Genomic DNA, 27,986 nt, shown 5'->3' with positions numbered 1-27,986 from the left:
TGGCAGCGGCGGCGGAAGCGCGGGGTGACCCCGGCCGGGCCGCGGTCTCCCGGCAACGCGGACGCGGAGCCCATGGAGGCGCTGTCGCTGCCCGCGGCGCTGTCGCTGGTGGCGGGCGGAGGCGCGGGGCTCAGCCCGGAGCTGCGGGCGGCGCTGGGCGCCTCGCTGCCGCTGCTGCAGCGCGACTACCGCTTCGAGCGGGTCTGGTTCTGGGGCTGCATCCAGGGCGTGCGCGGCGCCTACTACATCGCCCAGGGGCTGGGCCCCGACCGCGCCGCGCCCCGCAGCCGCCTGTACAGGTGCGGGGGTCGGGACCGGGGAGAGGGGCCGGCCTGGGGCCGTGAGGGTCGGGGGGTGCTGTCCGGATCCGGGGAGGGAGTCCCAGGGAATGCCCTCGGCGGCCTGGCGAAGTTGCCTCGAGAGCCCTCTTCTTTACCGGGCTCGGCCCTGAGTCGTGCTTGTCGTTGGCAGCTTGAACTGCTTAGACTGGAGCCTCCTGACGCCAGCCACCGAGGAGATGCTTGCCCTGGCTGAGGAGGTGAAGGGCCGCTTTCAGGGGGATCCTTCCTTTGAGTACAGCTTGGCTGAGATAAACCCAGAAGCTGCTGCAAGACTGGTTCAGAGTGGTAAGGAGGTAAATACAGCAAAACGGTTTCGAACTCTGTTCACTACATTTGTGCCCCTCACACTGCGCAGGTGGTGGCTTCTCCTCGCTTGTAATGAGCAGCATGAGCGTGTGGTCAGGCAAAGGATACCAAATTTCCTCTTGGTTAGAGCACAGTGCTTATAACCAAGGTTGCTTATAACCAAGTGCTTATAATACCAAGGTTGAAGTTTCAATCACTGTATGGGCTGTTCACCTAAGAGTTGAATTTGATGATCCTTATGGGTCCCTTCCAACTCAGAACATTCTCTAACTCTGTCTGTAATTCCGTGCTGTCATTGTGTAGCAACAGCTTCTTGACTGAACTCTTACTTTGGTTTTTGCTGGAGTTCAACAGGCCTCAGAAATACTAAATATGCTTTATTATGCACAACTGGTATAGATCGTATAGATCGTCACTGCGGTTTCTGAAGTTTTAATAGTAACTGCAGGCAGCATTCTTTATAAATGAATACATAAGTCATAAGTAGGTGAATTGAGAGGGAGGAAAGAACAGATGAAGGGATGGATAGTTAGATCTCTGGTGAGTCTAAACTTTCTGCTCCTAACTGTGTTTTCTGTCCTATGTGATGAAATGTCTTTTGAGGTCCTCTTAGTGCCATGGGACTCCAAGATGATACGTCTATTGTGTCACCTCAAGTTTATTTTCAGAAATGAAAACAAGGAAAGCCCTGCCTTTAAGATTTCCCTATTTTTCTTTAAAGCCTGTGATGAAGGAGGAGGCCCGCCTCATAGCTACCATAGAACAGATAGACAGAGCAGTTGGCATCGTCCCCCGGGGGGCATTTGTGAAGACTCCTCTTGGGTCTGTGCATGAAAACAGACACTTTGAAGGTAAATTCTTGATTGTCTTTATCAGGATCAACTGTACTTTGATCATAAAGGCTGTAAACTAAGATGACTTTCTCTAACTGATGCTTTGATTTCAGTTGTGTTTTTTTCCCCGTGGATAAGACGAACAGGGAGGAGAAAATCCAATGCCACTAATGTTCAGGTGTATGAAGGTGGGAAAAGAGTCAGTAATAGTTCTGAGTCATTAAACTGAGTAATTTTTCTGTATAAGCTGTAGTTCGTGGCAGTGTTTAGCAATTGCAGAAGTAGTGAATTGTCCATTTAGATACAGGATATGACCAAATGGGCACAGAAAGTTGTCCTCAAGTCGGTACCCATTGTTTTATCTGGAGCTGCAGTCAGTATGGTCTCCAATGCATCAGGGAGTGCTGACCCCGGTTTCTGACAAGCCTTCTGTGGAGTCTATTAGAGAAAGATTGTGATTCTGTTCTGGGCTGTGGGCATTAGAGAAACAGTGTTATACTTGATAGTATAATGTGTGTTATCCTGGTTCATTCGTGTATGTAGTAATGTTCACCAATGGTTGTTCACAGGTCTGTCTTTGGTGGAGGCAAAAAAGTTAAGTTCCTATTTCCATTTCACTGAGCCGACTAACCTGAAGAATAAAACCCTGCTGGAAAAGGCTGACCTGGACCCATCCACCGACTTTCTAAATTCTCTGGAGCATGATATCCCACAAGGCAAAGGTAGTAAAATCAACAGATGCAATGAGAGGGAGGGCAATAGGGATGTTGAGTAGCCTTGGAAACACAGGGGACTGGTGTGGGTTACTGTAGAGGTGGTATGAGAAGCTTCTGTGACTCTGTAAAGGAACTTTATCCTTTACTAAATATTGTCATTACTTCCTGTTTTAAGCAATTCTAAATGCTTAAAATGGAAAGATGTAAGTGTACCAGGGCTGTCACATCCTCTCAACAGGTCTGACCACACTCTGCCTCTGCCGTATTCCCTCCTGACTTCTGTAAAGCCTGTGACAACTGGTGACCCTATTGGGAGAGATAACTCCACGAGTGATAGAGAGAATTTATGTGGTTTGAAGTATTTCACACCTCTTGTTCCACCCAGTATTTCTCTTCTTTATCTAAATGGGCTCTCATTAACACCAAGCTGATATCTCAAAGAGGGTGAATTCAAATGTTCCATGGATAAACTTTGTTGGAATAGTCTGCACTGTGGCAGAATTATACACCGTGAAAGGAGAAAAAAAAAACCAGGCATACTGGATTGTATCTTCAATTTACATCTCTGCTGTTCTGCTGGACAACTGCAAATATATTTAAAGTCTCTTCCAGGAATCCCTCTGGCAAGATATTTCTCTAAAGAAATGGGAGCGGCTTGTTATTTGTTTCTGTCTGGCTTTGCTGATTTGCTGCAATTTTTTGGATTGGACTGAGTGTTTTCATGTCCTCTGTTGAGGGAGATTCTAGGGAAACAATTCAAACTTAGATTTTTTTATTTTATTCCTGTCGAGGTGTAGTAGGATAGGATACTAGGTGACTGTGTCAGATGGAATTGAGTGGATGGACAGTGAATTGCCTGTGTTGCAAATAGCTTTTGAGATTCTCCCTCCCTCCCATCCTCTCTCTTCTTACCCTCTCCTCCCAACCGTCCCTTTGCCAAAAAAAAAAAAAAAGAACTGGGAATCTGAGGTCCTGCCTGAATTCTGAACATTTTTGACAGAGCATAAACTGCTAAAATCTAAACCGCTCTTCAACTTACTGGGAGTGTCCTTATGCAGCCATTTTCCAGAGATGTAGTCTGGACAGACTGCACATTTTTACATACACTGGCTCATTGAGGTGGCCCTTTTGACTCAAAGCAGAATTGCAAGAGGAATTAGATCCTAGATAGCTCCTAAGAAAATTTTAGCTGCAGTTTTGTATGGTAGTTCAGGTTTTGCTACTGTTTGCCTTCCCACTGCTCCCTCCTCTTTTTCCCTCCCTCCCTCCCTCGTGGTAGGGAGACACACCACGTGTTAGACATGAAGATGGTGACTTTGTTAAAGTCTTCAAATCAAATTAGTCTTGTAGCTGTATTTTACCTGGTAGCAGATAGAAAGTAGGGCTCAACTGTGCCACTGTTGTGATGGTGTTCCTGTGGCAGATTGATGTCTGTGTAAGCATGAACCTTTAGCCCCTTCCTGAGTGGATGTTGCTGTTAGCGTAGATTTCAGTATCCTTGAAAAAGTTGCCTTTGAAAGACTACCTGAGTTAAAGTGCAGCTGAGGCAAGAGAAGATTTTTCATGGTGCCTGTGCAGCTCTGCTTGCTTTGTCCTGAATTGGGGGATAAGGTGAAGGAGGCGAGAGAGCTAAGACAGGAATTGGTTACAGGATCATCAAGGCATGTAGCCTCTCTAATGGCATTTATCACATGCAGATGGGAGCTCTGACATTAAAGAAAGATCAACCCAGCCTCGTTTAACAAGCATTCAGTTTGCCTAAAAGTACTGGTTGCTTGTGAAAATGGGGTGGGGGGAACCAGGACACACACAGGCTTTCTGCTGATTTTATCAGCATGGCTTTGCCAGATTCGCTCCTGGTTGTGAGATACTCAAAGTCTGGTTCTCAGATTACTTTCCTTGAGCTCTGACAGTGCATGTTGGTCCTGACAGAGACGAAAAAGTAGACAGTGCTTTCTCTATTTTCTGACATGTTCATCACTCTAGCAAATCCCCTCATTTTGACCTGAAGTTTTTCTTGCCTTTCCTGGTTAGATCCTGTCTTGAACAGTTACTGTCAGAGCAGAAGTAGGAATTCTCAAATTTATTGCCTCTAGAATTATGACTGAAGCTAGATTTATCTCTTTTCTCAATAAATACATAAGAAGTGATTTGGGAGTAAGCGACATTGGAGTGACGCTCCCAGCCTGCATTGGCTAAATTCCCCTAGCATCTTAAAAGACCTAAAGAACAGAACTGAGAGATTAAGGGCTGATTTTAACATGTCTAAAAGTAACAACTCTGTTGGAATAGTTTTCTCTATTAATTGGAGACTTAGCATCTGTGATGGCTGTCAAGGGGGTAACTGTCATAAGATATATGGTGTGTCATTATAGGAGAGCAGAGGTGTCTTACAGAATGGAAAGTTGGAGGCAGAGAGAACATTTTATATGACAGCTGAGAGGTGGGAAGAAAGGAAATTAAAATTGGTTGAATAAAGGCAACAATGGTAAAAGCAGAGTTTAGTGCAAAATTGGAGAACCTGGAGTTTTGTAACAAAACTGTCTGCCATTCTTATCTTTACCAGTGATATCTGTGGTGTTTGCAGGTTCCAGATTCTGTCTGTGTGTCTATCAGGTTATCTGTGTACTTTAAAAGTTCAGAATATGTTTCTGTTCCTCCTTTAATCATTCTGTATTTTTTTTCTTGGTGTCTCAGCTCCCACAGACAAGTGACTGACTTAGCTTTTTTTTTTTTTAATGCATATTTAAAAATTATTCTAGAGAAAAGTGGGAAATGAGAACCTTGTCTCAATGGCATGAACATGGAGGGGTTGTGATACAGATCTTCTGTCACCACAGTATCAGATCATGTAATGCTTAATCCTCATCCAAATGGCCAGCTGGCCAGAACGTTGCATGCTGGGATCTGTAGGTTTTGCTGGCCATATGTCTGCATTAAAGATAAGCTTATTTGCTCTAGTCTAAGCAGACAATCTGCTCAACTTTATGCAAAATTAGATGTGGCCTTTCAGCTGCTGGCACATTGCCAGAGCTGTCCTTTCTGCTGCATGGAGTTTGGAACACTGGACATAGTATTTCAGGAACTAGGGCTGTGGCAGTTTTACATCTGCTTGTAGATAATGGAATGGCAAAGCAAATAGCAATAATTCCTAGCATGCCTGTGGCATTTTCACTTGATGACTTAATGTTGTGAAGATATGAAATAATAGACATATTTCAGGCATTGATAATAATGGGGCAAGTGAAAATGGAGGGGGAAGGTTGATCTCCGTGTGACCCTGGTATCAGATCAGACTGTGCCCCATTCTGCAAGGATAAAGAAAGTGGATGAGTGAAAGCCTGAGGTAGGAGTGTAGAATGGAAAGCTTGGAAGGAAGTGAGACAAGGGATGGAGAATTCAGGTCTTTGGCACTTTCAAACTGCAATTCAGAAAAGCAATAACTTGACTCTGAGGGTTTGTTACAGATTACTGAATCAGATCACTTTGATATGGAGATAAGGGACACCAACAGAACACTGATAAAAACTGATGTAGGCGGGGAGGTATGTCTAGATAGGAAAAGATATGAGTGGAAATGGGCTTTACATGAGAAGACTTTCTTCAAAAGTCATGACCCCCAGTTAGTGAATAGCTGCTTTTGGCTGAAAACCTACTACAGTTCACTTGGAGATTAAGAGTAGAAATTATAATAAAAAAGACATATAAAAGGAAATGCAGAAGGTTTGGAATGATTAATGATTGATATAAATTGGAATTTATAATGAATAGAGAACGACAAAGGGAGCCAGAATAACTAGAGTAGTCCGTGACAATAGTAAGGCAGATATTTTTTTAAACTATATTGAGAAGAAAAGAAAGCATAGTAAAGGTACTGGAAACTGTCACTAAATGGTGATGGTAAAAAGACTGATGAGCATGTGGAAGGGCAGAAAAGCTCGATTTTTTTCTGTTTTCTTTTTGGAAAGAATATGGACTTTTATCAAGCAAAGACAATTAAATACTGTTTCAGACAGTTTTCAGACTGTTTGCTAAGGGAGGGTAGAGTTAAACAACATTTACTGTGGATCAAAAGCATTAAAATGGCAGAGTCAGATCAGTTACTTCTGAAATCATTATCTCAGGAAACTTGCGGCATAATAATCTTTAATAAATCCTGGCATTGCAGAATTATTCCCCTAAATTGAATCTTCCTTAGCAGCTGTGATTCAGAATTCAGTGAATGGGTATTTCTGGGAGAGGTCAGAAAGGGACCAGTGCCAATATTTATATCCTTCAACTTATTTATAAATGATCTAAAAGTAAAGGGTTGGTGGAAAGACAAATAATGGCAAGGCAGGATGGATACAGGCATCTGGAAAACTGGGCTTACTTAAATACAGTACATTTTGGTGTGCATACCTGCAAAGTCACATGAGGCAAGTAAGGACTGAAAGTCAGAATTTGGGAATTGTATTCTGGAAACTGTGGCTCTGAAAGGAAATCCAGGCACAACCCACTGAACATCAGCTCCCAGGCTGATCCTGAGACTTAAAAGGGTAACTTGATCTGCAGATACATAAACAAGGGTGTAGCAACTAGGAACAGGGGGGTGACTTTACTTTTGCATATACTGTTAGTGGAATCATAACTGGATTACTGAACATTGAAAGACTGGAAAGAGTCACAAAACAATCCAAGGGCTGGTGAGAGACATAAATAGTTCAATCTGTTTATCTTGAGGAAAAGCGTGTGAGAATGGCTGTGTTACACTGTGTAAATACTCTGTGGAGTTTAAGTATTAGGTACTGAAGATCTATTTATTATACCAGAGAAAGGCATAACAGGAATCAGCAGCTAAAAATTATATCCAGAACTAAAATGAACAATGATATACAGTTTCTAAGAGTGAAAAGATTACCAGTTAGCAAGGGTAATGGATGAGCCTATGTCTCTTGGTATCTTAACATCACACTGGATGTCTTCCTGGAAATTGTGTTTCAGTTAAATGCAAATACACGTTGATAGTCCCAGATATGTGTAAGTGACTTCAGTTTAATGGGCAGTGGTTTGTAGGAGTCCAGATTCCTGGTATGCCTGGCCATAAACTTGATGGCAGCCATGGAGGGTGATGTTCAGCTTGGACTTCTTCATTGTCAGTGACAGTAACACAAAGGTGACAATGGATTCCAAGTGCAAGTCAGCTCATTTCAGCTGGCATTGCTTTCTGAACTATGATATGTGAGGGCTCAAAAGAGGGCTGAGGAGATTCCTGACTTACTGCCATTGTGGATCTGTATTGCTGGGAGAGATTTTATAGCATCAGTCCAAATGGGTATACAGTGGCAGGATGAATCAGTGAGTCTTGTCTACTTGCCCTTTCAAGATGAAGGTAGGGTAGAAGAAGTGCCTAGACAGAAGGTCATTCCAGCTCCTTTACCATTTGACTGTGGAGAAAGTGACAGCCACTTGGATTGTAGCTTTATCTTCACCCAAAAGTGCAGTGGTTTTGGAGCACTCCTTGTACAGCATTACAGACAAAGAGATTTGTGGCCATTTCTTTGGCTGAAAACTTTGACCAGGCACTTTTCTGTAAGCTTGCTGAGCAGTGGCCTGGGTTAGAACAGTAACCTCCTGTCATCTGAGGTTCATTAGCACAGTCTTTATCGGTTTAGGAAAAGCTGGTGCCTAATGGGTCCTTGAAGATGGAGGGGCTGCCTTTCTAAGTGGGAGATAGTTTGGCTGCTCTCAAGGGCCATTTTGGTAGCCCCATCATGGCTGTCCCAAAAGTCAGGGTGCAGGAAGGAAGAAGGCCAGGAGGCACGACCCTGCTTTATCTCCATACATTAACACAGCTAATTAACTTGCTTTGGATCCCCCTCCCTCCTCCCTCCTCCCTTCAAGGCGATTAATCCCCTATCAGCCTCGGTCTCCAGCCATTTGAAGAGTCTGTGTCTGCAGAGGTATTTACAGCCCCCAGCCAGCCACCAGAGGCAAGGGCCCTTTATCAGGGCTCTAAGACAAATGGCTGCCTATCTCCCTAGTGGCCTTGCAAAATCCAGTGAAGTGCTATGCTGTGCTGGCCACCTACTTTCACCCAGCCTCCCTTCTCCACTAACATTTCACAGATGTGACCTGAGCCCTCCCCTTTCATTGCTTAACAATAAGCAGCACCTCCCCAGCTCTGTGAAAGCCGAGAGCAAGAGCACTTTACTCCTTAGCCTGCCAAGAGCCACACGGGGACAAGGCTTTTCAAGCTGTCTCACTGAAATCCAAACTAAAAGACTCATAATATATGAGAGAGCAGTACTTGTTGTTTGCAAGGACAAAAAGAGGTAGCGAAAATGTAGACTGAAATACCTAGCATGGCTCACAGCTATCCTCATTCTTCGCTGGGAGATGTGATCCTTAGGCTTGGTGAATGTGTGAAACTGAGCTACAGAATCCCATGGAGTTACCTTTAATACAAGTAGTTTTGACAAACAAGCTTTAAAATACAGTGTTAGAGAATGAGAAAACCAGATGACTGTGCATCAGAACAGTAGGATTTCTGATCTGAAAATCGAACCCAGTAGCTGGCTTAGTGGATTGTTAGTAAAAGCATTGGTACCTGAATGTCCCTGTTCAAACTGAAGTCAGCCATCCCTAGAAAGAATTCCAGCATGACTCTAGCTGCTGCCTTCCAGCAGGGTGCACTATGGTGCCAGCATTGTCGGTGCTGAGCACAGAAAAGGAAACCACGAAAAAGTAAAATGAGAAAGAAAATCACCCAGAGCGGCATCAAATCAAGGAAGAGGTATGTCCTGAGTTTCCAGACTGTGTGTGGCATACTGGCCTCCTGAACTGAAGGTATAGAGAAGATATTCTCTCCCTTTCAAGCTTAGCCAGTTTCTGGAATGGTCACTAAGCTTTTCTATGGCTTTCTCAGCATCCTTAGAGATCACGTGCATGTGAATGGACATACACAATATATGTCCCCTACATTCTTCAACAGTAGGGTCACTCTTAAGTTTTACCAGTGATATGTAGAGGCTGTTAGGGGGATTCCTGCAGTGACCCAAGAAAGTTGTCTGGGAGCAAGACAAGATGCTATCCCTCCTACCAGCTGGGGTGATGCCAGCTCAGGAGTTCAAGATCAGACTGGAACTTCTCATGTGGCAGCATGGTAGGAGGACTCCTGGGCCAGCTAGTATGAGAGCTTCTGACTGGCTGATCATGGTCTGCTTTGATTAGGAGCTGTTTTCCTTGGGCTTTGTGTCTATGGGTAATAAAGCAGCATATTCACTGCTTTTGGGTCCTGGGTCTGTATCACCTCAGGCTCTTTAGTCAGACCTTGGATGAGTTTATACTGGAACAGGGCTGCCCATCAACTGAAAGCTGTGGTGGAGTCCTTCACCCTCCAGACTGCTGTAGGGAAAGAATGAGTACAGAAGCAGAGTTTTCATAGTAACTTTCTGGGGTTGAAAAGGTTTTTTTTTCTCCTCAGTGAAAGAAATCATGACCCACCCTGTCTCCATTTAAGCTGCTGGTTCCTTGGACGTGAAAAGGAGATGAACTTCTTGCTAAAATGATGGGAAATGCTAGTAAAGCCTTATAGAACCAGAAGCTGCAGGTTCATCACCACATCAGTCTGCCTTGGCCTAACCTTTTCTGTAGGGAATGATGAAAAATTACTTGTGGGGAAAATCCTAGGACAGTTTGTGTGTCACTGAAGTCAGAACGAGGTCAGCTTTTGCTAGGAGGGATCTGTTTCTGAAGGGGCTCCAAGGAGTGGCAGCTCCTGCCTGTGCAGTCATTGGCATTGGTGCCAGCCCTGTGTACAGCTTTGCTTTGCTGTTTGCTGCCCATTTGGCCACAGCACTTTTGAAAGGAAGAAACCACATAGCATCATCTTGTTTTACTGTACACAAATATCATATGGATTGAAAATCTGCATGCTGAAGGGATGTGTGGCAGTGTGTAAAGGGAAAAGGACAAGTGACAGTTCATCTTTGGGTATATTTCTAGAGCAGTTATGCTGAGCAGAAATAGCTAGGCTATCACAGGCATTAAAAGATGCTTAGCCTTTAGTGTTCAGAATTAGCACTGCACTGTGCTATGTGGAAATGCTCAGTGTGACATTATTCTCAGAAACTGGTAAACTCTTTGGGTAATTTGGTCCAGAATCCGTATCTAGTTTAGTACAAAAACATCAACAGTTTATAATCCATGCCATCTGTTCCTCATCCCAAGCTCTTTTAACTAGCCTTGCTAATTTGATGATGAGGTAAGAATTACAACTGGGGGACTGAGAGGGCTTGTGGACTTGCCCCTCCTGCAGGAAAGCGAACTGGATGTGCTCTAAGCATTTGGTGGGTTTTGAATCCCAGCATCGACTCCTTTGTGTTTTCTCAGAATTCAGAGATCAATGTGAGGTTCTTTGCCCCTAATCCAGCCCCTGTTCATCATTATCACCTCCTCAAAGTGGCCAGTGCTTTGTTACCAGGAGAGGAAAAATCTTACAAGGTGGCCATAATCTCCTCTGAGAGTCAGACAGATATTCTCCCGTGGGTAAGAAAGTGACAGTGACCAAAAGCTCTAGGGGAAGCAGGCTAGAACAAAGCTGCCCATTGCATCCTTTCATCAAACTGTTAATCTTTCTTTCAAAGACATCACATTTGTTTGGTGACAAAAGCCCCAAAGAAGCTGAATTGAGCCTGAAATCCTGTAGCAAGATTTAGAGGAAGTGTCTTTCATTCAGAGCAGGGAGGGGCGAGAGACTCCTTTTTCTTGCCACCAGCCAATGGGCTCAGAGAAACCCACGAAGGTGACGGATTAATGCAGGGGCTCCCCAGGTAGATGCTACGTGACTCCTGGCACGCTCCAAAAACGTTTCCACAGCGACCAGCTGAACAAGAAATATGGAGTGTGATGAGACCCAGCATAACTCGTGCTTTGGAAGGAGCTGATTTGCCACTCTGAAAGATTTCTAAATTTACTACAGAAAACCTAAGATTCAGTGATCTGTACTGTAATTGTCAGAATACAAATAGCATGGATTTTAATCAGTTTTTCCTGCTCTTTATGAGTTTTGATTTCATATGGTCTTGCTGTTTCCTCTAGTGCACAGCCCTATTCCAAGTCTTTATTCTAATGCTTTCTGTGCAGTCTATGTCTTTTTCTTAATTAGAATCTTTTTGTTTGGTTTTGATTTGTTTTATCAGGTGGATTTAGGACTAAAGGGCAAACTAACAGGGCAATAAGGGAGGCTCTAATTTGATGTGTATTACTTCAGTGCTAGCTTTTCCAGTCCTTCCCATCCTCTGGTGCTCATTTATTTCTGTGTATTGTCCCTTCTTTTGTGTTGGCATTGCTGGCTGTGCAGATTCCAGCTGGAAAAATAATGTTATTTCTCTCCAGTATATTTTTCAGCCAGATTATTTTCCCTACCTGACTCACTAAGGAGTAAATAAACACTTTTGTGGTCTCTATGATGGAAGAAAGATGAGGGTGGGAATAAGGGCAGAGGTTGCTTCAGCTGGATTAAGCAGCACTGTTGTCAGATGTCTAAATATCATTTAGGCCTGAATTTCATTTTTACTTGGAGGTGCCTGAATACCGTGTATCTGGGACAGCACTGCAATCCCTGGGTCTTCCTTGTCAGCAGGAAACAGGTTCTTCATGTGTAAATAGAAGGCCTGGGCCTGTTGAAATAATTTCTACTGCACAGGAATCCCCAGTGGAAGAGGATAATGGAGAGGAGAAGCCTCTAAATTATGACCATTTTACTTTGGGTTTTGGGCATGGTGGTATTTGTGTGTCAAGGACATGGCAGGCATTAGGACCATGCAAGAGCCACTTGGCAGCATCTGACTGTAAGCTGTGCTTTCTTGGCTCTGGAGGCTTTTAAAAATAGTACTGAACCTGGAACCAGTCTGTGTTTTTATTAATTATTATTAAATAGTTATATGGGGAATTGGAAATATTGACAGCAGTGTTAACATATGGGGTGCAGGTGGTGTGTCAAGCAAATGGAAGAGATTTAGTTTGCAGCCAGTAAGTGGCACGAAGGAGTTTGGGCCCCACACAGGACTGTTTGGATGTGTCCTTATAGCTGGTAGGCTGTGCGTGAAATGTCGGTGTGGCACAATTTATTGAGAGCCAAAGCACGGTGACCTTTGCTTACAGCTGCTCTGGTTTGCAATTTGTCTTTGTTCCCTACAGACAACAAATTAGAAGTAGGAAGCTCTTCCCCGTGTAGGATTTTCTGTTGGAGGGAAATGGCAGCTAAATCCCATGGGTGTAGTGAGGCTTTGTCAGCTCTAAGTGCTTGGGGTCATGCAGCCAAGCAGTGGCTGCTTTTGCAGAGGGAAATGGTTATGTTGTCCCTCTCCGGGTGTTAATATTAGTCCTGTGACTCCATACTTCACTCTCACTCAGGACTAACTGCAGCAATAGATGTTGTAACCTGCTCTTGTGGCAGCATAATGTGTTAATGGTAAGTGCAACCATGCTGTGGCTGCTTTTCCCTTGAGACATTTCCTCCTTTGAAGAAGAATTGATAATGTCACTTTTATGACCCTCTGTGAGCTTTTGCAATGTGGAGCCTCTTTATCAGGCTGTCTAGCTCTTAAAGCTGTTTCTTCTCAAGCTTGCACTGAAATGAGGCACTGCTGAATCACCTCCAAAGCAGCAGTGTTATGAGAGGTCATACTGCAAGTGGACCAGTTACAGCAGGAAAGTTCTGCAAACAGCCCTCTTGGAAGGGTTTTGTTTAAAAGCTCATGTCTCACGCACCCTATTGCTTCTGTGGATTACAAGATTCAGCCCATAGCTGAGGCAGACATGGGGGATGAGACAGGGATTTCTATTGGCGACTGGAAAGGAAGAAGAAGCTGAGAAGGAGGTTGACTTTTGAAATTCAGCCCTGGTGTTCTGGCAGCTGTTGAAGGGCCATAAAAAAGGCAGTGGTTTAACACAGGGTGAGCAGTGAGCATCAGGATCTTCAAAGCACTTTCTTGTTTGGGAAAGATGTAAGGAACTCCTCAGAATTCCTGCCTGTGTTTGGAGGGGTGGAGGCTGCAGCCTGATCCAAAGTGGGATAGGAAGCTCCAGATCTTCATCCAGCGGATACTTTTCCCATGCTCTTTCCTCCCACACAGCAGCTCCCTCCCTTCCCTTCTGGAGCAGCAACAGGCAATACTTTCAGCACAGAAAGTCTGCTTGGTTTTCTAAAGTTTGCTGGGTGCAGCCTAAATATTAACTTGCTCTTTTAAGAAACGTATTTTGAACTTTGGGAACCTCACCAGAGCAGTGTTACTGGTAGGAATCTCTTGTGTGAGAGCAATGAGCAGTTCCCTGCACCTCAGTGAGCTTTACATGATGTGTGCAGTTAACTCTGCTGCCTGATTTAGAGACAGCACACATGGAGATGCAAGTTAAAATCGGTACTTAAGTCTAGGAAATCCAACCTTAGCTTGCTGTCTCCTAGTTTTAGTTGTATTTTCTCCAATGAAAATAATATTTTAAAATCTTTTTTTCTTGACAACTTATATCTAGGAATCTCTGGTGTACCTTACAGACTGATGGTTTGAGCTTCCCATCTCTCAGTAGGAGACATATTGTCTGACACAGGGATTGCCATGGAATATTCTCAGCCAGCGATGGAAAGGATTTGGACTCAGCAGCCTAATTCTACATTTTTATAGTAATACAGACCTGAAGCTATCTGTGTGATGGTTTTACCCCAACAACCATCTGTAATAGCACAGAAGTTTAAAGAACAAGAGAGAAAAAGAAAAAAAGAGGATGAAAGTAGCATTTAATTTTCATAGTTCTCATTCCTTTTTATATTGTATCATTAAATGCATTTCTAAGACTTTCTCTTAAGGAAGAAAAGGTAGTATATTTATTTTAAGCTATTATTGCATACTGTTCAATAGTTACTTTCTAGAATGATTTACAACATTGATATTTCAAACTCCAACAAGAAAGGTGGGCCCTCCCAAAAAAAGGTAGGCCCTCCCAATATGCTCAAACAGCATATTGTTTGAGTATTGTAGTATTGTGAGGTTTGAGCTGTGACAGAAGACAACACAAGTGTCCTGCATCTTTCTGAGAGAACAACTTTCTCCATGTCTCACGAGTTCAAATTTTGTTTTATGCAGCACCTCCTCAAATAGAGCTGATGTGGTGAGGTGTGGGGGGAAAAAAAGTAATGAGATAACAGGTTCTAATTTTTTTCCTTTTATGAAAAAGACTAAAGAACCCAAAGAGGTTCCAGAACTTTAATGTAATCTCTTCTTAGAAGATACACCAGCATTGTGTATCAAATGCCGTTTCGGAATGGGTTTTGTGTATCACACAAGTCCAGTCTGGAAAAGTATATTGAAAACAACACCTTTGATGATTAGAATAGAAAAATGTCTCTAGTGATCCAGTTAGTAGAAGGTGGAAGATGGCACTGCTGCTACCCTTTGGCTCTGCAGAATAAAGAGCAGCTCTAGGATTAATCATCATTCTGGCTGAAAACAGGATGCCAGTGAAAATGACATTACAGTTTCAGACAGTTTGTTGTCAATTTTTCCTGTTCTCAACCTGTGTTGTGCTGGTCCAGATGGGATTGCCCTTATGTAACCTGCCTGTTTTTGTTCAGGCCCTCACTTCACAGGAAGGCTTATGCAGCTTCAGCAAAACTTTACTGTTCATATTTGTGTAGAACTACATGCAGAATGAAGGGCCAGAGAAGAGCTGGAAAGTATAACAATAATAATTAATATTCCCCAAAGGTCTCACATTTATGAAATGACAAATTCAAGCTCTTTGAGAATTGGCAGCTTGGACAGATGATAGGGAAATGTAGAAACTGTACATCACAGCCTTCAGAGATGTAGGTGAAAGTGAATGGAGCCATCTTCAATTTTATCTGTACATTTCTGCCAGGCGTGAAGGTGCATGGGAAGTTCCTTTGATCGGCAGAGTTAACTGCTGATGAATACTCTGCTGAGATTGATAAGGCTGTGTGTTACAGGGTAAAAGTTCTGAGATCATGGATCCATGTACTCTATTGCCCCAGAGCACAGATATGGGCATTTAATTATGTTGAACTTGATTTACTCTACCTCCTCTGTGAATTTATCCAACAAAAAGATGTCTAAATCCAGATACAGTTCCTAAGAGCACTGAAAACCCTGTTTTCCCTCTTACCTTTCCCAGTTGTCATGCTCCAGGCATTTCCTTTTGTTCTGTAAAAATGGTTTGGGGCAGAGGGTTCATCTGTGTAGGTTAACATATATAAACAAGCTATCACATGTACCCAGGTTGTTAGATGCTTCCAGTATGTTGAGAGGCATTAACAAATTAGATAATCCCTAAAGGTTTTCACCACCCAGCAAGGCAAGGCATAGTCCTGTTCTTGACAGATGTGCTTCTCAGAGGACTGGTCCTAAATCACAGACATTTAGAGTTCCTTATTGACTTATCTTTTTGTCAGAGAAACTTTATGAAAAGTTTACAGTGTGTCATCATCCCCTTCCCCAAAAACCAGTGTGTAAAGCTGCAGCAAGTACCAGCAGTATTTGGAAGAAAGACTTGTAGGTCATTTATACAAATTCAAGCTGAAGAACCATGTGCTGGGAGCAATCATTCAGAGGAGAAATCGAGAGTTACTTGTCACTATTACATTCAGACCTAGTTGCCTGCTACTTGTTGATCAACACTCCTACACATGGTCATGCTACTGTCAGTAGCAAATGCTGGAAACTTTTAGAGACAAAGATGAAGAAACTGAAAGCTTGTCCTTTGACAGCGAATGGCTGCAGTGCTTCAGTCACTGGATGATCTGCCTTGTTGCATAAGTGTTCCTCATCTGGGTTTCCATGCTACCCAAGTGATGGAATTTCTTAAGAACACACTGATCCCCTCAGTCAGGATTTGTAATCCCAGTGGCTGAACCATAACAGGCATTTTTACTCCAGGTGTGAAAAAAATCCAGGCCAGTTTGTATCCATAAGAGTGGCACTGGAGAGACTGGATTGGAGATTGGGGTTGCCTTGTACGTGAAACCACTGCTTGTGAAGATACTAGCTCATGTTGTATCTAGGACTTGTGTAAAGAATATCACAAGTGGAAGGTGGAAAGATGGCACACACCTGTATTGACTGTCTGATATTAAGTAGTCCTCTGTTTTACTGCAACCCCAGTTGTTTGTCTTTAGTGGAAATGTGGAAGAGAGTGAGTTAGAAGTAAGTTCTCCAAAGCAGAAATCTCCTGACTGTGAATGTCTGTTTTGTACTTCTGTCCAGTCTGTCAGGAAAGAGGTAGGCATTCTTGCTGTTCACTGAGTTCCACATATGCACATGACTGAAGAGTGTACTTTGAAAGGCAGCACATCAGAGATGACACAGGACTTGCATATTATAGTTTAACAAATGTGGAATTTACTGAAGGAGGAAGCAGAGGAAACAGTGGTGTCCAAGAAACTTTTGAGAAGTACAGAGATAGGAAGTGAAGAGTTAGGTAACAGGTGAGCAGCACAATTCAATACCTGGTTTTACAGGGTTCTGAACTGTACTGTTCCTTTCTGATTCTGTAGCCACCACATTAACATTTCCCCTCAACTACTGTAGTTTGCCATGAACTGCACGTGAGACAACATCTACTGCCAGGGAGCACACAAGAGCCCAAGGCTGCACGAACGCGGATTGCCCAGCTAGCGGCTGCCTCGCGGCTGCCAGGCAGGCCTGACAGCCTGTGCTTCCTTGCAGCTGCTGGCAGAGCAAAGCTCCAGGAGCTGCAGTCAGCCCTTGGGCCACATCCCAAGGAGACCTGCTGTAGGAACCTGGGGTGTTAAAGCCCTTCAGCCCTTTGCTGGATGTGACTAAAATTGGCCCAGAGTCACGAGTGAGTGGGAGCGGGAGGACACGCAGCTGACAGCAATCACAGAAGCCCTTCCCCAGGCTAACCGTGACATGAGTAAGCATGAATCATAGCATAAATTGATGAGGCTAAAATTAATGAGCCTAAAATTATCTACAAAGATGAATACTGCCTAAATAGCCCAACACATTATGTGCTTTCTGCTTATTCTGGAATTGGCAGATTTTGGCTTTGGGTACAGATAGGCTGATTGCTTGACTTTAGGCCAATGGTAGCCTGACAGTTCCAACTACATTTTTTTAATTTGGGCCTGCTCCTGTTTTTTTTAGATGGAGATTCAGAAGCACCTTTCTTCCCTACTTTGTAGCCTCTAGGTATTACTGATTTGGTGCTGAAGTTGGTATTTTCTTCTCCTGGCAGCTCCTTGCCCTCCAGCACTGAATCCAAGCTGATTCTTCAGCCCCCTCCCTCTGGCACAATTCCCAAGCTGTCATGTCAGATGCAAAATAAATACTCAGAGGCTCTGAGCTCCTTGTATCCAGAAGAAACTGCATTTTCACACTGGCTCTGAACCTCTTCTGTGGAGCCAAAACAAAATTAATGTGGAAACTAATCCCTTTGCCCCTACCACGCACATCCTCTTCAACGGTGGAGCCAAGACAGACTGAAGAGAATTAACCTTTTCCATATATTTCTCAGATAGGAAATACCCTACTTTTCATTCTCTCATTTTTTTTCCAGTTGCTGTATCAGAGAAACCAGTCTTCCCTGAAGGAGGAAAGCACCTTCTTTCTCTTCCCACTACTAATGCTAGAAGTTTATTTTAAGGACAAATTTAATTCCTATGCAGGATTGCTATAGCTCATCTTGGCTCTCTACAGCTATTAGCTACACCAAGTAGGTGGCAGAGCTTGTTGGAGTAACTGCTGCCCACTCAGATAGAGCCAAGAATAGCTGCAGCCTCTCCTGGGGATCAGCTGTACCAGTCTGGAGCTTGAGGGTCCCTTCCTGCGTCGCGTACGACATCACCACCATAGCCATGGGAATATGCTACGATGTGAACCCAGACAGACATCTGGAAACGAGGGCAGCCTGCAGGGCTGAACTGACAAAAGGGAAACAGAGCATCGAGGTTTAAGTTCTCCCTGACTTCCCTCCTTTCAGGTGTTACAAACCCCAGTGCAGCTTTGTGCACTGTTAACAGGTCAGGCAGAACCGATGGCAGCCCTTCTCTCAGCTTAGGTTAACTTGCTGCAGGAGTGCTGCCTCTTTCTCTTTTCCAGTGATTCATTTGCACATCTTCTCACACAGGCTCCTGGAGTATCCAGCTGGAGAAGGGGGGCAGTGTGGTGGTGCTGCGAAGCCTGCTGTGGCTGGGACTCACATTCTACCATGTCCCAATGACCAAGCAATTCGGCTACGTTTACTTTGGCACTGGTGAGAAGAATCTCGATCTGCCCTTCATGCTGTGACTCTTCTGTCTGGGAGGACTCAAGAACTAGAAAATATCTACATTTTATACTTAGGAAATTTTGTTTACTGCTTGTTCTAATAAAAATGTGAAACCTCTGCACTTTGAGCAGAATTCTTCTGTGCCTGGCCCTGATTCTTTTCCTAGGACTTCACTGTATGCAATCCTCCCTGAACTCCAGATGGAATTCAGAGAATCACAGAATATTTTGAGTTGGAAGGGACCCACAAGGCTTGTCGAGTCCAGCTCTTAAGTGAATGGCCCATATGGGGACTGAACACAACCTTGGCGTTATTAGCCCCAAGCTCTCCCTGTAATGTGTCACTGCAGATTTTATAGTGACAAGTGACATTTTCTTCCCTGACAGGCAAGTTCTAGGTCAGAAATCAAACCTAGGCCATCTGTCTGATTACAAAAGCACCTTGCTTACACAAGAACTAATTTGGAAACATGAATGAATACCTGCTGTCATCTATGAATGACAAAAGCAGAGGGAGTCAGGGCAGAATGCTGATGTATACTGTAAGAGATCTGTATTAAACCCTGAACTCTAGAAAGGCATACTGAAGACAGTATTTTGCTTTTCAGATGTTAAGATTTCACCAGAATTAGAGGGGTCTTTCCAGCTCATGTCACTAAACTGTAGGAAAAGAACAGCTGTAGGTATCACCTGGTCTTGAAAAATGTGCTTTTTCAGGTTCATCTCAAGACAGTGGTTTAATCCAGTGACTTTTAGCAAAGCTCACTGAGTAGAGCTACCTGGGCTAGAAGACAAGAGTAACTTCTGTGTGTATAAGAATAAAGAAAAATATTTTCCTTTCTGAAGGGCTGTAGCTTTCAAAGCTTTATAAAACAGATCCAGTCAGCCAGAGATTTTATCTCAGTATGGTTAATGAAGTCTTGGCTCTGTCTCCCAAAGCAAAAGGTCTTGGCCAGCTCAAGGGGCTGAATCTAGGGCTTTTATTTCACAAAATAAGGCTAAAAAGAACCATTTAAATCTAATTTGATTTCCTGGATAATACAGGTTTATCCTTACCTTTTGTTCCTGTCCATGCTGATGGTATTAGCAGATGATTCCAATAAAAGCAATACAAGCTTAATTGGCATAGTAGTACATAAAAATTTTGTATTGATTTGTAGCCCCCAGATAAATACCAAAGAAATGGAGCCAAAGCAATAATGACCATGATAAATTTAATGAGCCTTTCATACCAGGCCCATAATTAGCAATGGTGAATAGGTGGAAGATCTGTATGTGTACTACAAAGGGAGAGAAATGGTGCCACCTTTTAGTTACAAGATGGATAATCAGTTCCAAACTATCCCAGGAAGCAACCATATCACTGACATGGAAGATTTATGAAAAATTTATTTGCCAGGGGAAAAAAAAAAACCAGGCGGTCATCAAGGATGTCAACACTGTGTATTTGCCAGATTCAGGAGTGAAGAACAAGCCAGGAATTCTTAAGGGGACAAGTAAAATACACACCTCTTTGCCACTGCTACAGGTGTTCTGCTGAAAATTATGGATAGAACAGATGATAATAATAAAAAAAAATTAATTTCAGTAGTCAGTAACAAATTCTGTTACTGCTGAGAAAATACAGTGCTGCAGAGAAATTTTTCTTCCATCTGTGTCACAAGTACAAAAGCCCAAATGAGGCAAATCTGACTTGAAACACACCTTAATGGGGAAACACCAGTCACTGCTGGGAAGAGAAGGAAACATCCTTTTTTACAAACCTATTTGTGGAACATAAAGAAACAAAAGCCTACAGATCCTTTCTGGCTTTGAGGTAGAAGTCTTTGACCCCTGCTTTTATCAAATCATCCTGCACACTGAACTTTGCTTTGATGGCTCTTGTATTCTCCCAGAGGAAAAGATTACAGCTGGACACAATATAGAGTACTAAAAACAATTTTGGAATAAGAAAATTGGAGATATTGACAAACTTGAGAAAAACCCCAGCAGAACAGTGGACAACATGTGCTTACTGACTATGCTAGTTCTGGCCACTAGTGGTTTAAACAGAGAGGCTTTTGTGTATATTTGATATTATCCTTCAGCAAAGGGTGTCCAACTGGATAGGGCTTTTTGCACCACTTAGGGCCCCTCTTCCAAATGGGCTTTGCAGATCTGACGGGCCAGCGGGTCAGGTACCTGTCAAAACAACACAAACACATTTCAGTTTGAGACTGATCACTGAGAAAATGTTCCAGCTGAAGCAGAAACAAGGCACTATAGCCTTTGCCTCCCTAACATGCATCTTTATAAAAGGAATACCATGAGCAGAGCTCCCTCAATTCAGAAGGGACCACAGGAAAGGAATTTTTGTTTGTTTTGGAATTTCTAAGCTCATCTCTCCACTGAACCCACTGGCACCTGCTTGCTTCCATTTTCACAAAACAAATCAGGTGTAGTCTCCAGGCTGCTGGCAAGTTGTCCACCTGCAGCTAAACAGGAGTGCCAAATCCCTTCATTGCAACTAAGTCCAAGACTGAATGCGTCCAGCCTCTAGGGGAAGTGTTATTTCAACAGCTGGTCTCAATAAGGTAAACTAATTACAAAGGCTAAATTCTGTGAGAAAGCTTCTAAAAATGAATACATTTACTTTGGGGGGATAATTAGCTGTTACTTCTGCATGCAATGGGTTTCTGGCCTAGTCTTGTATTTTTATATGTCCATATTTGCTCTAGTGTTCTCTGTACAATGCTATAAGAGCTTGCTAGTGCAGGAAGTCAGCACCCACAGTGTAAGAGGTATTAAAATGGAATTGTCATCACAACTACAAATCTCTGTGAAGAGCAGTGTCTGGCAAATATCCTCTGCTTTTTACCATTTGAAGTTTTAGACTTGGCTTTGCAAACAGGCAGGGGATTTCAGATCCAGAATCAGTTACTGGAAATCTTACCCTGTGGCTGGGTGGCCTGGAGTTTTGTTAGGCTTTAAATCTTTTGCTACCAGTAGAGAGGTGAATAGAGGTCCTTAGAGAAAGAGGAGTCTTTTCAGACAATGAAGATCCAAAGTAAAACCTTAGCATAATCTGCACAAACAATGCTCCAACAAATTAGAATTTGGAACAGACTGATAAACTTTGTCCAGCGATGTTTGCACGCCTCTGTTGAGTAATCCCATGGTCTTAATGTAACCTCAATCACTCATCCTCTCCACAAAAAGCTTTGTTACCTTTTATTTGCATCGTGCAAATATGAGATATTAAGAACTTTGGACAGAGACATTTGTTTGAAGGCATTTGGCACATTCCTGAGAGCTACAAAGAAAGCCTGCTATGCCAGGCAGCTACAGACTGCAGAACAGCAGCCCATTTAGCACTTTTCTTCCTCAGTTCTCCCTAATAGCACAAACTGAAAAATTAATCACATGTGGAGCTTTCTGCCTCTGAAATCAAGGCACTTTCAAAATGCTTTGCTTTGAGGACTTTATGACAGTTAAAACACCTAGAAGCACCAGCAGGAGGGGTCTGGGTGACGGCGCATAGCAAGATCCAGCCACTTGTTTTCCTATGTGTGCATTAAACTCGTCCCTTCTGACCTGTAATGCTATGCTAGTGCATTAGTGGAATCCCTTACATAACAGCATTGGGACAGGAAGTGGGAGAGACTTTCCTGTCTCTAATTTCACATGCAAGGGGAGTTCAGAGAGACCAAACACAGTCCCTAGTTTGGAATGTGGCAAAGGACCATAGCAAGACAGCTTCTTTGGGAGAAGCTGTAGAGCTATTAGATGAGCACATGGGCTAGGTCTTCCTTTTCATATTCCCCTTGCTGCAAGGGGGGTGCTGTAGCACAAATTTTGCTATTGCAAGACTACACTTACAGAAAAGGAGGGAAAAAATCCCAAATTGTTTTAATGCATCAATGTGCCAAGTGCAATTCTGGTCACGTGTCCACACGATTACGGGAAAGTGCTCCTGTGATAATAAATGATCTCACTGGGAGAGTAGTGAATGTGTGAATGTGAGATACACATCAATGCTGCATGCAGGTTTAGACAGACAGTGGCTTTTTAAGAAATCCCTCTGTTTCTGTGTGGGGGCTGGAAGTGCACACCCCAATTCTGCATAGGAAGGAGGATTTAGTAATGGCCTGATTTTAAAGCTTTTGTTATTTCTCTTTTGAGCAGGTCTAATCCAGCCCTCTGGTCCAGGCTTTTGGCTTCCTTTGGGGACTGCAGGCTGGGGTTTTTCATTGTTAGCTGAAACAGACATTTGGACGCTTTCCCTTCCTGGAGCACATTTGCTTTTAGGGCTTTTAATACTTGCTTTGTCCCAAACTCAAACTTGTCCTATTTTGTTTGCTGCCTCCTTTTTTTTTTTTTTTTTTACCTTGATTCAGCAATGCAAAAGCCTGATGCCTGGGAGCAGTCAGCCTACAAAGTTCCTTCTCCTCTTTGACTAACTCCGTTTCCTACTATTTCACAGATTTGGGGTTTTTTTTCTGTGAGTAAAAACAATCCACAAAACTCACAGAGGAGAGCTTCAAAGCTCAGCACACAGGACTTCCCTGCAAACTGTGCCATCCATGTAAGGTAGGGCACACCCTTTTCTCACCAAGTGCCCCTACTTTTCTTTGTATCTAATAAGGTTTGTCTTGGGGAGTTTTTATGATCACCTACAAACACACACTGGCAGAATGTTTGAATTTTCTCGAGTAGCTGAAGGTTGTCAAGACAGACTCTTCAGGTGGATGCCAAATGAGGCTGGTCCACAGTGTCCTCACCTGTCACTTCAGCGTGCACAGCTCCCACTCTAGGCAAAGGGGACATAACTGCCAGTCTTGGGAATTGTGACTCACCTCAGGGCTCTGCCTGCCCCCTTGACTAAGGCAGGGTCCTGAGCAAGAACAAGAATTCCTGGACTCCAAGTGCACAAATTTATGCAAAAAAACTGTGATAGGAACTCTGGTGGGATTTCCCTGATGGGAAATGGCAAGATAGAATCAGGATGGAAGCAACTGTGGTTAATTCATCTGCAGTCTTTGTAATAGCCTAAAATCTCTGTAGCATGTGGAAGTCTGTTTTCATGGATTCTATTCAGTGGGCAGGCCTTCCCACTTGAAGGCTGCCACTTCAGACCTAGGAGTAGGCACAAGGCTTTCATGTGCAGGGTAAGGGAAATGGGAAAACCACATACACAGCTCAAGCAAAGGCCATGTTGGTACAATTCAAGCCTGAACTTCTGAACCCTCACTGAATTTTTTCAATATGGCTTTTGTTTGGATTAAGCGCAGAAGGCAGAGGGCTACAGACTGCAGGAAGCACTCGATCAAAGTGCTGGCGAGACTGCCTCCTCCCTGCCACATCCCTTCCCATGACACCTCTTGGCTTTGCTCACCTGCAGCCCCTCTGGCTCTTTGCTTTTGAGTACACATGCTATGCACAACACAGTTCCCATGCAGATGAGAGGAACCACATGCTGCTGGAGTGAAATGCTGATAGCAGGGAAACCAGATTCTGCTCCTAGGGACGAGAGGTGTCCACAGAGCCTGAGAACTTTGTAATTCATGAGGAATTTGTAGGGAGCCTGCCTCTTGCTTAACACAGAACAACTCCTCCAGTTCAGGTGATGCAGGCGGGATTGACTAAGATACTATCTGTGCCAAGTTATGCTCTTCCAGTAGGAAGCTGGAAATGGAGAGGCAGCTGAGCACTCAAAATCAAGTACTCCACAATCTTACAGCACCTCTTGCTGACAGACCCCAGAGTCAGGGAACCTGTGATATCCCCTCGTCCTTTTGGATAGGGAACAACTTCACAACACAGTGTTGTGTTTTAACCAATACTCTGGACTTGCCAGAAAAACATGAGTGCTACATTCATATTAAAAGAGCATCTAGATGCTGGCTTGAATTCAGGGACTGTTCTGGATAGACTGTTAGTCCACATTTTCCATGCAAAAACTTCCATGCTGAAAAGAAAACTGCTGAGCTATTCAGGTTTCCATTACTGAAAGGAAGACGTTTGACCTACAGCTGAGCTTGACTGTTTCCCAAATGGTTCTGGTGTGTGGTGGCCTGCACATACATTACTCTGGAGTATGGGAACAGTCTGTCACCCTACACAATGCTGGTGAAATCGCTTAGAACTTCCTCAGCCTCACAGGCTAGTGAAAATATTTTGTTGCTGCAGCACTTAACTGGAACATGCCAGGCTGGAGCATGAACAAATGCAGAAATAACAGCAGGAAGTTTTGAAAGGGAGAATACAGGCTGAGGATGAGGGAACAATCCTTGGCTGCATGACAAATTTGCTTGAAATGATCCCCTGGAAAGAGTGAAAGCCCCAGACTGGGCCAAACATGAGGAAAATTAACTGTAGGGAGTAATTCTGCATTGACAGGGTAAACTTCATTTGTTTTCAATGTCCAACTTCTGCATACAAATGATACATAAGAGAAGGTGAGGACATGAGACTCAAGAGTTCATGGATGATGTGGGTTACTCCCACAGCCAATTCTTCAAAAGCAGCATAGCTAGTAAAGCAGTTAAGTGGTAACATTCATGAGCTATCACTGTCAAAAATGAATCAGGCAGAAAGCAAAAAGGCAAAGAACTGAAGTTCAAGAAATGAGAAATATCATGGCAAGTCTCACCTGGACAGTGTTCCAACTGCAGAGGATAGAAGAGGGAGATGTGGAATGCTCCCCAGTTGAATTCTGACCACAAGATGCTCTTATATATCTCCTACCACCCTCAGCTTAGCTGACCACAAAGCTTAGCATTTCACTTTCATCTTCTGCCTTCTTCTGCAGTTCCCAATCTCCTCCTCTGTGTTACATTACATCATGGATGAATGTTCCATACTATGCTAGACAGCTATATAACCAAGTACAAGGCAGGATTTGCAGGTCAGATATTCTCAAAGCATTCTGCTCCTCTTGAATTGCAGTAGTGGAAACAGGATAAGAAGATGGAGTGGGTAGAGGAAGGCCAGCTGCCAAATGACCCAGTGCAAAGCAGGGAAATCCTTATCGCTTTGCAGAGAAATCTGGGGCATGTAGAAGGGAATGTCCAAAGTTCGTACAATTGAGATAGCACAACCAGTTCAGAAAACAGAGCAGGAATTCTGCTTTTTGGAAAACATCACTGAATAAGCACCAGAAGAGCACCTTCTTGAGAGGCAGAGGGGTTCTGCATGATAAATCCACACTCCACAACACTAAATCAATGGCATGTCAGCACCCCTGACCCTTGTTAAAACAAGGCAGTTTGCTGATAGCTCCATATGGAGGCATGATACCTTTTAATCCCAGCTAGGTGCTAGCCAGTGCATGCCAGACTCTTTGGATTTGAAGTAGGCTCACTTTAATCAGGGTGACTGTGACATGGGCCACACATTCTGGCTAAGACAGCCACAACTGCAGTAAAAATATAACTGAGGAACAGCTTTTTTTTTTAGTGCTTTCAAAAGTATACATTAATGCAGCTCCTCAGTTCTTTATATACTTCCTTAGTACATTTGCCCAGGAGCCATAGAGTTCCTCCTGTGTAACTGGCCTTAGACAATGCACATATTGTCTAAGGGACACATCAGTTTTTCATCAGGCTCATTTGTCCCTCTTTTGGCAACAAATGAAGCTGTTCTCAAAAATACTGACACAGCCTTGGAAGAAGCCTGGCCACAGGGAGCACCAACCAAAACTTTGCCAAACAAGAAAAAAAATCCAAGAGATGGCTTAACTAAATGAAGTAATCTGCCAGACTTCAACCAGGCCAGAGTTGCTGCTCCTAGTCTACATGCAGTAGTTCAGTGCTCTGTATCATGGCAGAAGCACTGGGCTCTGAGTTCCAATTGAAACTGAAGTGATGAATCTCCTTCAATCTCAGGTGGTGTGAGTGGAATCAGTCCCTAAGTCTATCTTAGGCTTTAGTCTTGTCATTTTAGCCATTGATGGTGTAGTATGTCAAGAGCTCTACCATGAGCAAAACATTCTTCACCTCAGTGTAAGATGGCAGGCAGCTCCCAGACACAAATTCCCACAGAAGTGTGTGAGGTAACATCTGGAGTAGACAGTGACTTCTCAGAAGCCCTTCCTTTACAAAAGTGAAAACTTTCTCCATTCAGAGTAAAGAGACAGACAACAGATTACTTACATTACCTGTGCTTGTCTTGGAAAAGCTTTAACAAACAAATAAAAAACATATTATGAGGCATCTCAGTTTATCCCTGTTGACATTCCCAGGGCCATAGCAGCAGTGCAGAAAGGCACTGCTACCTCTCATCTAAGCAGAGTGGTAAAGATGGCTAGAACAGCCAATACAATGATCTCAAAAAGAGATGAAGCTCAAAGATTTGGAAAACACATCACTTAACTGTGTAATGCACTGCCTGCTATAATGGGCTCTCTTTAGATCCTCTTGATGTCTTCTTGGCACTTAAAAATCCAGTAGACATAAACACAATGAAGAAACAAGCTAAGTCAGGTGAATATCCCTAATATTACATGGTTAAAGGATGATGCAGACATGTTCTGATGGCATTGAACAAGGCAGCTTGTTTGACTCCAGAGTTCAAGCCCACTTCTCCCTCTTTCTCCCCTGTCAGTTCACTTGCACTTAGCAGCACCACAGATGGAGTGCTTCCCAAGTTACCGCAGACTCACAGGAAGCTTTGGAAACAAGTACAGAGGCAAAGACAAGGTAAGCTTGGACAAGTCATTTATGTGGGAAACTTCTGATAAGAGCTCTGGCTTCATTCCCAAAAGAAGTACCAGCTAAATGACTTCAGTCATTCAGCATGTGGGTGCACTTCAGGCTAGAGGAAGGAAGCAATTTGTAACTCCTGCCTTATGCCATGCCAGCTCCTGCTCCAGAGAGCAATGAGGGAAGTACAGGTGGGGGTTCACATGGTCAAAATTCTTACAGAATGGCCAAGATTTTGCAAGGCTCCAAAACACAGAGCTTTCCCCTTCCAACAGGCTGATAAGACAGTATCATGAGGGACCAGGAGAACAGAACTCCTGAAGTACTCATGCACTTTATCCTTATTCTTGGGACGCATTTGTATAGTGTCAGCCCCACCATCAAAACTTTCAATCCCATTTCTTGATTTTATTCGCTTATCTCTACTCAGACCCCAAGGTCTGCCTACTTCAATGCTACTCCATATTGTCAGCAAACAGCTCTGCTCTCTTTTACTAAACTGCTTCCACTGGGCCTGCTACATTCCCTCTTTGGGAAGAGAAAAGCAAGGGTAGTGTAGGGAGGGGCTAGCAATGCAGTAATCTCTAATTTAATTAATTTAGAGGTGTAGCACACCTACTTGCATGCAGAATGTATCCGGAGGTATTCATTCTTTGTTCTAACTAAAGGTCTATAGAACAATTTGTAAGAGTCAGGGCATCAGATGTGGAGTCCTGGTATGATTTCAGCAAGATACTGCATTTATCATTTCCAGTCTCAACCTGCTACTCAGGGTTGCAATGCGAATGCTAACAAGATAATATGCTCCACCCCACAGCTGCCA

The 27,986-nt window shown here is 43.4% G+C and overlaps 2 protein-coding genes across 3 annotated transcripts in view; one reads left to right on the top strand and one right to left on the bottom strand.

The window, feature by feature from the left end:
* RSPH9 (radial spoke head component 9) lies at positions 1–20,369 on the top strand. 2 transcript variants are annotated; one of them, XM_074537245.1, is made up of 5 exons: positions 1–299; positions 472–634; positions 1,369–1,498; positions 2,050–2,202; positions 2,435–18,131. In XM_074537245.1, the coding sequence occupies exons 1-5, from the start codon at positions 73–75 to the stop codon at positions 2,470–2,472; spliced, it is 711 nt and encodes a 236-aa protein (XP_074393346.1). In that variant the 5' UTR covers positions 1–72; the 3' UTR covers positions 2,473–18,131. The 2 variants fall into 2 exon arrangements, with proteins under 2 accessions (XP_074393346.1, XP_005489757.2); XM_005489700.4 differs by lacking the exon at positions 2,435–18,131 and adding an exon at positions 18,343–20,369 and having other exon boundaries at positions 3–299.
* Positions 19,854–27,986, bottom strand: part of MRPS18A (mitochondrial ribosomal protein S18A) — a 21,841-nt gene continuing 13,708 nt past the window's right edge. Inside the window, exon 6 of the mRNA XM_005489702.4 lies at positions 19,854–20,663. Coding sequence (XP_005489759.1) covers positions 20,519–20,663 — 145 coding nt within the window. The 3' untranslated portion in view covers positions 19,854–20,518. The remainder of the gene's footprint in view (positions 20,664–27,986) is intronic.

This window comes from Zonotrichia albicollis, chromosome 3 (genome assembly GCF_047830755.1).
Source record: "Zonotrichia albicollis isolate bZonAlb1 chromosome 3, bZonAlb1.hap1, whole genome shotgun sequence".
Lineage (NCBI taxonomy): Eukaryota > Metazoa > Chordata > Aves > Passeriformes > Passerellidae > Zonotrichia > Zonotrichia albicollis.
This window is presented reverse-complemented; position numbering and strand designations above follow the sequence as displayed.

Bases quoted from the DNA above. Each gene is read 5' to 3' on its own strand.
- RSPH9 (XM_005489700.4), top strand. From the start codon at position 73: ATGGAGGCGCTGTCGCTGCCCGCGGCGCTGTCGCTGGTGGCGGGCGGA. The intron at 635-1,368 runs GTAAATACAGCA...TTTTCTTTAAAG, and splicing joins TGGTTCAGAGTGGTAAGGAG to CCTGTGATGAAGGAGGAGGC. The intron at 1,499-2,049 runs GTAAATTCTTGA...GGTTGTTCACAG, and splicing joins TGAAAACAGACACTTTGAAG to GTCTGTCTTTGGTGGAGGCA.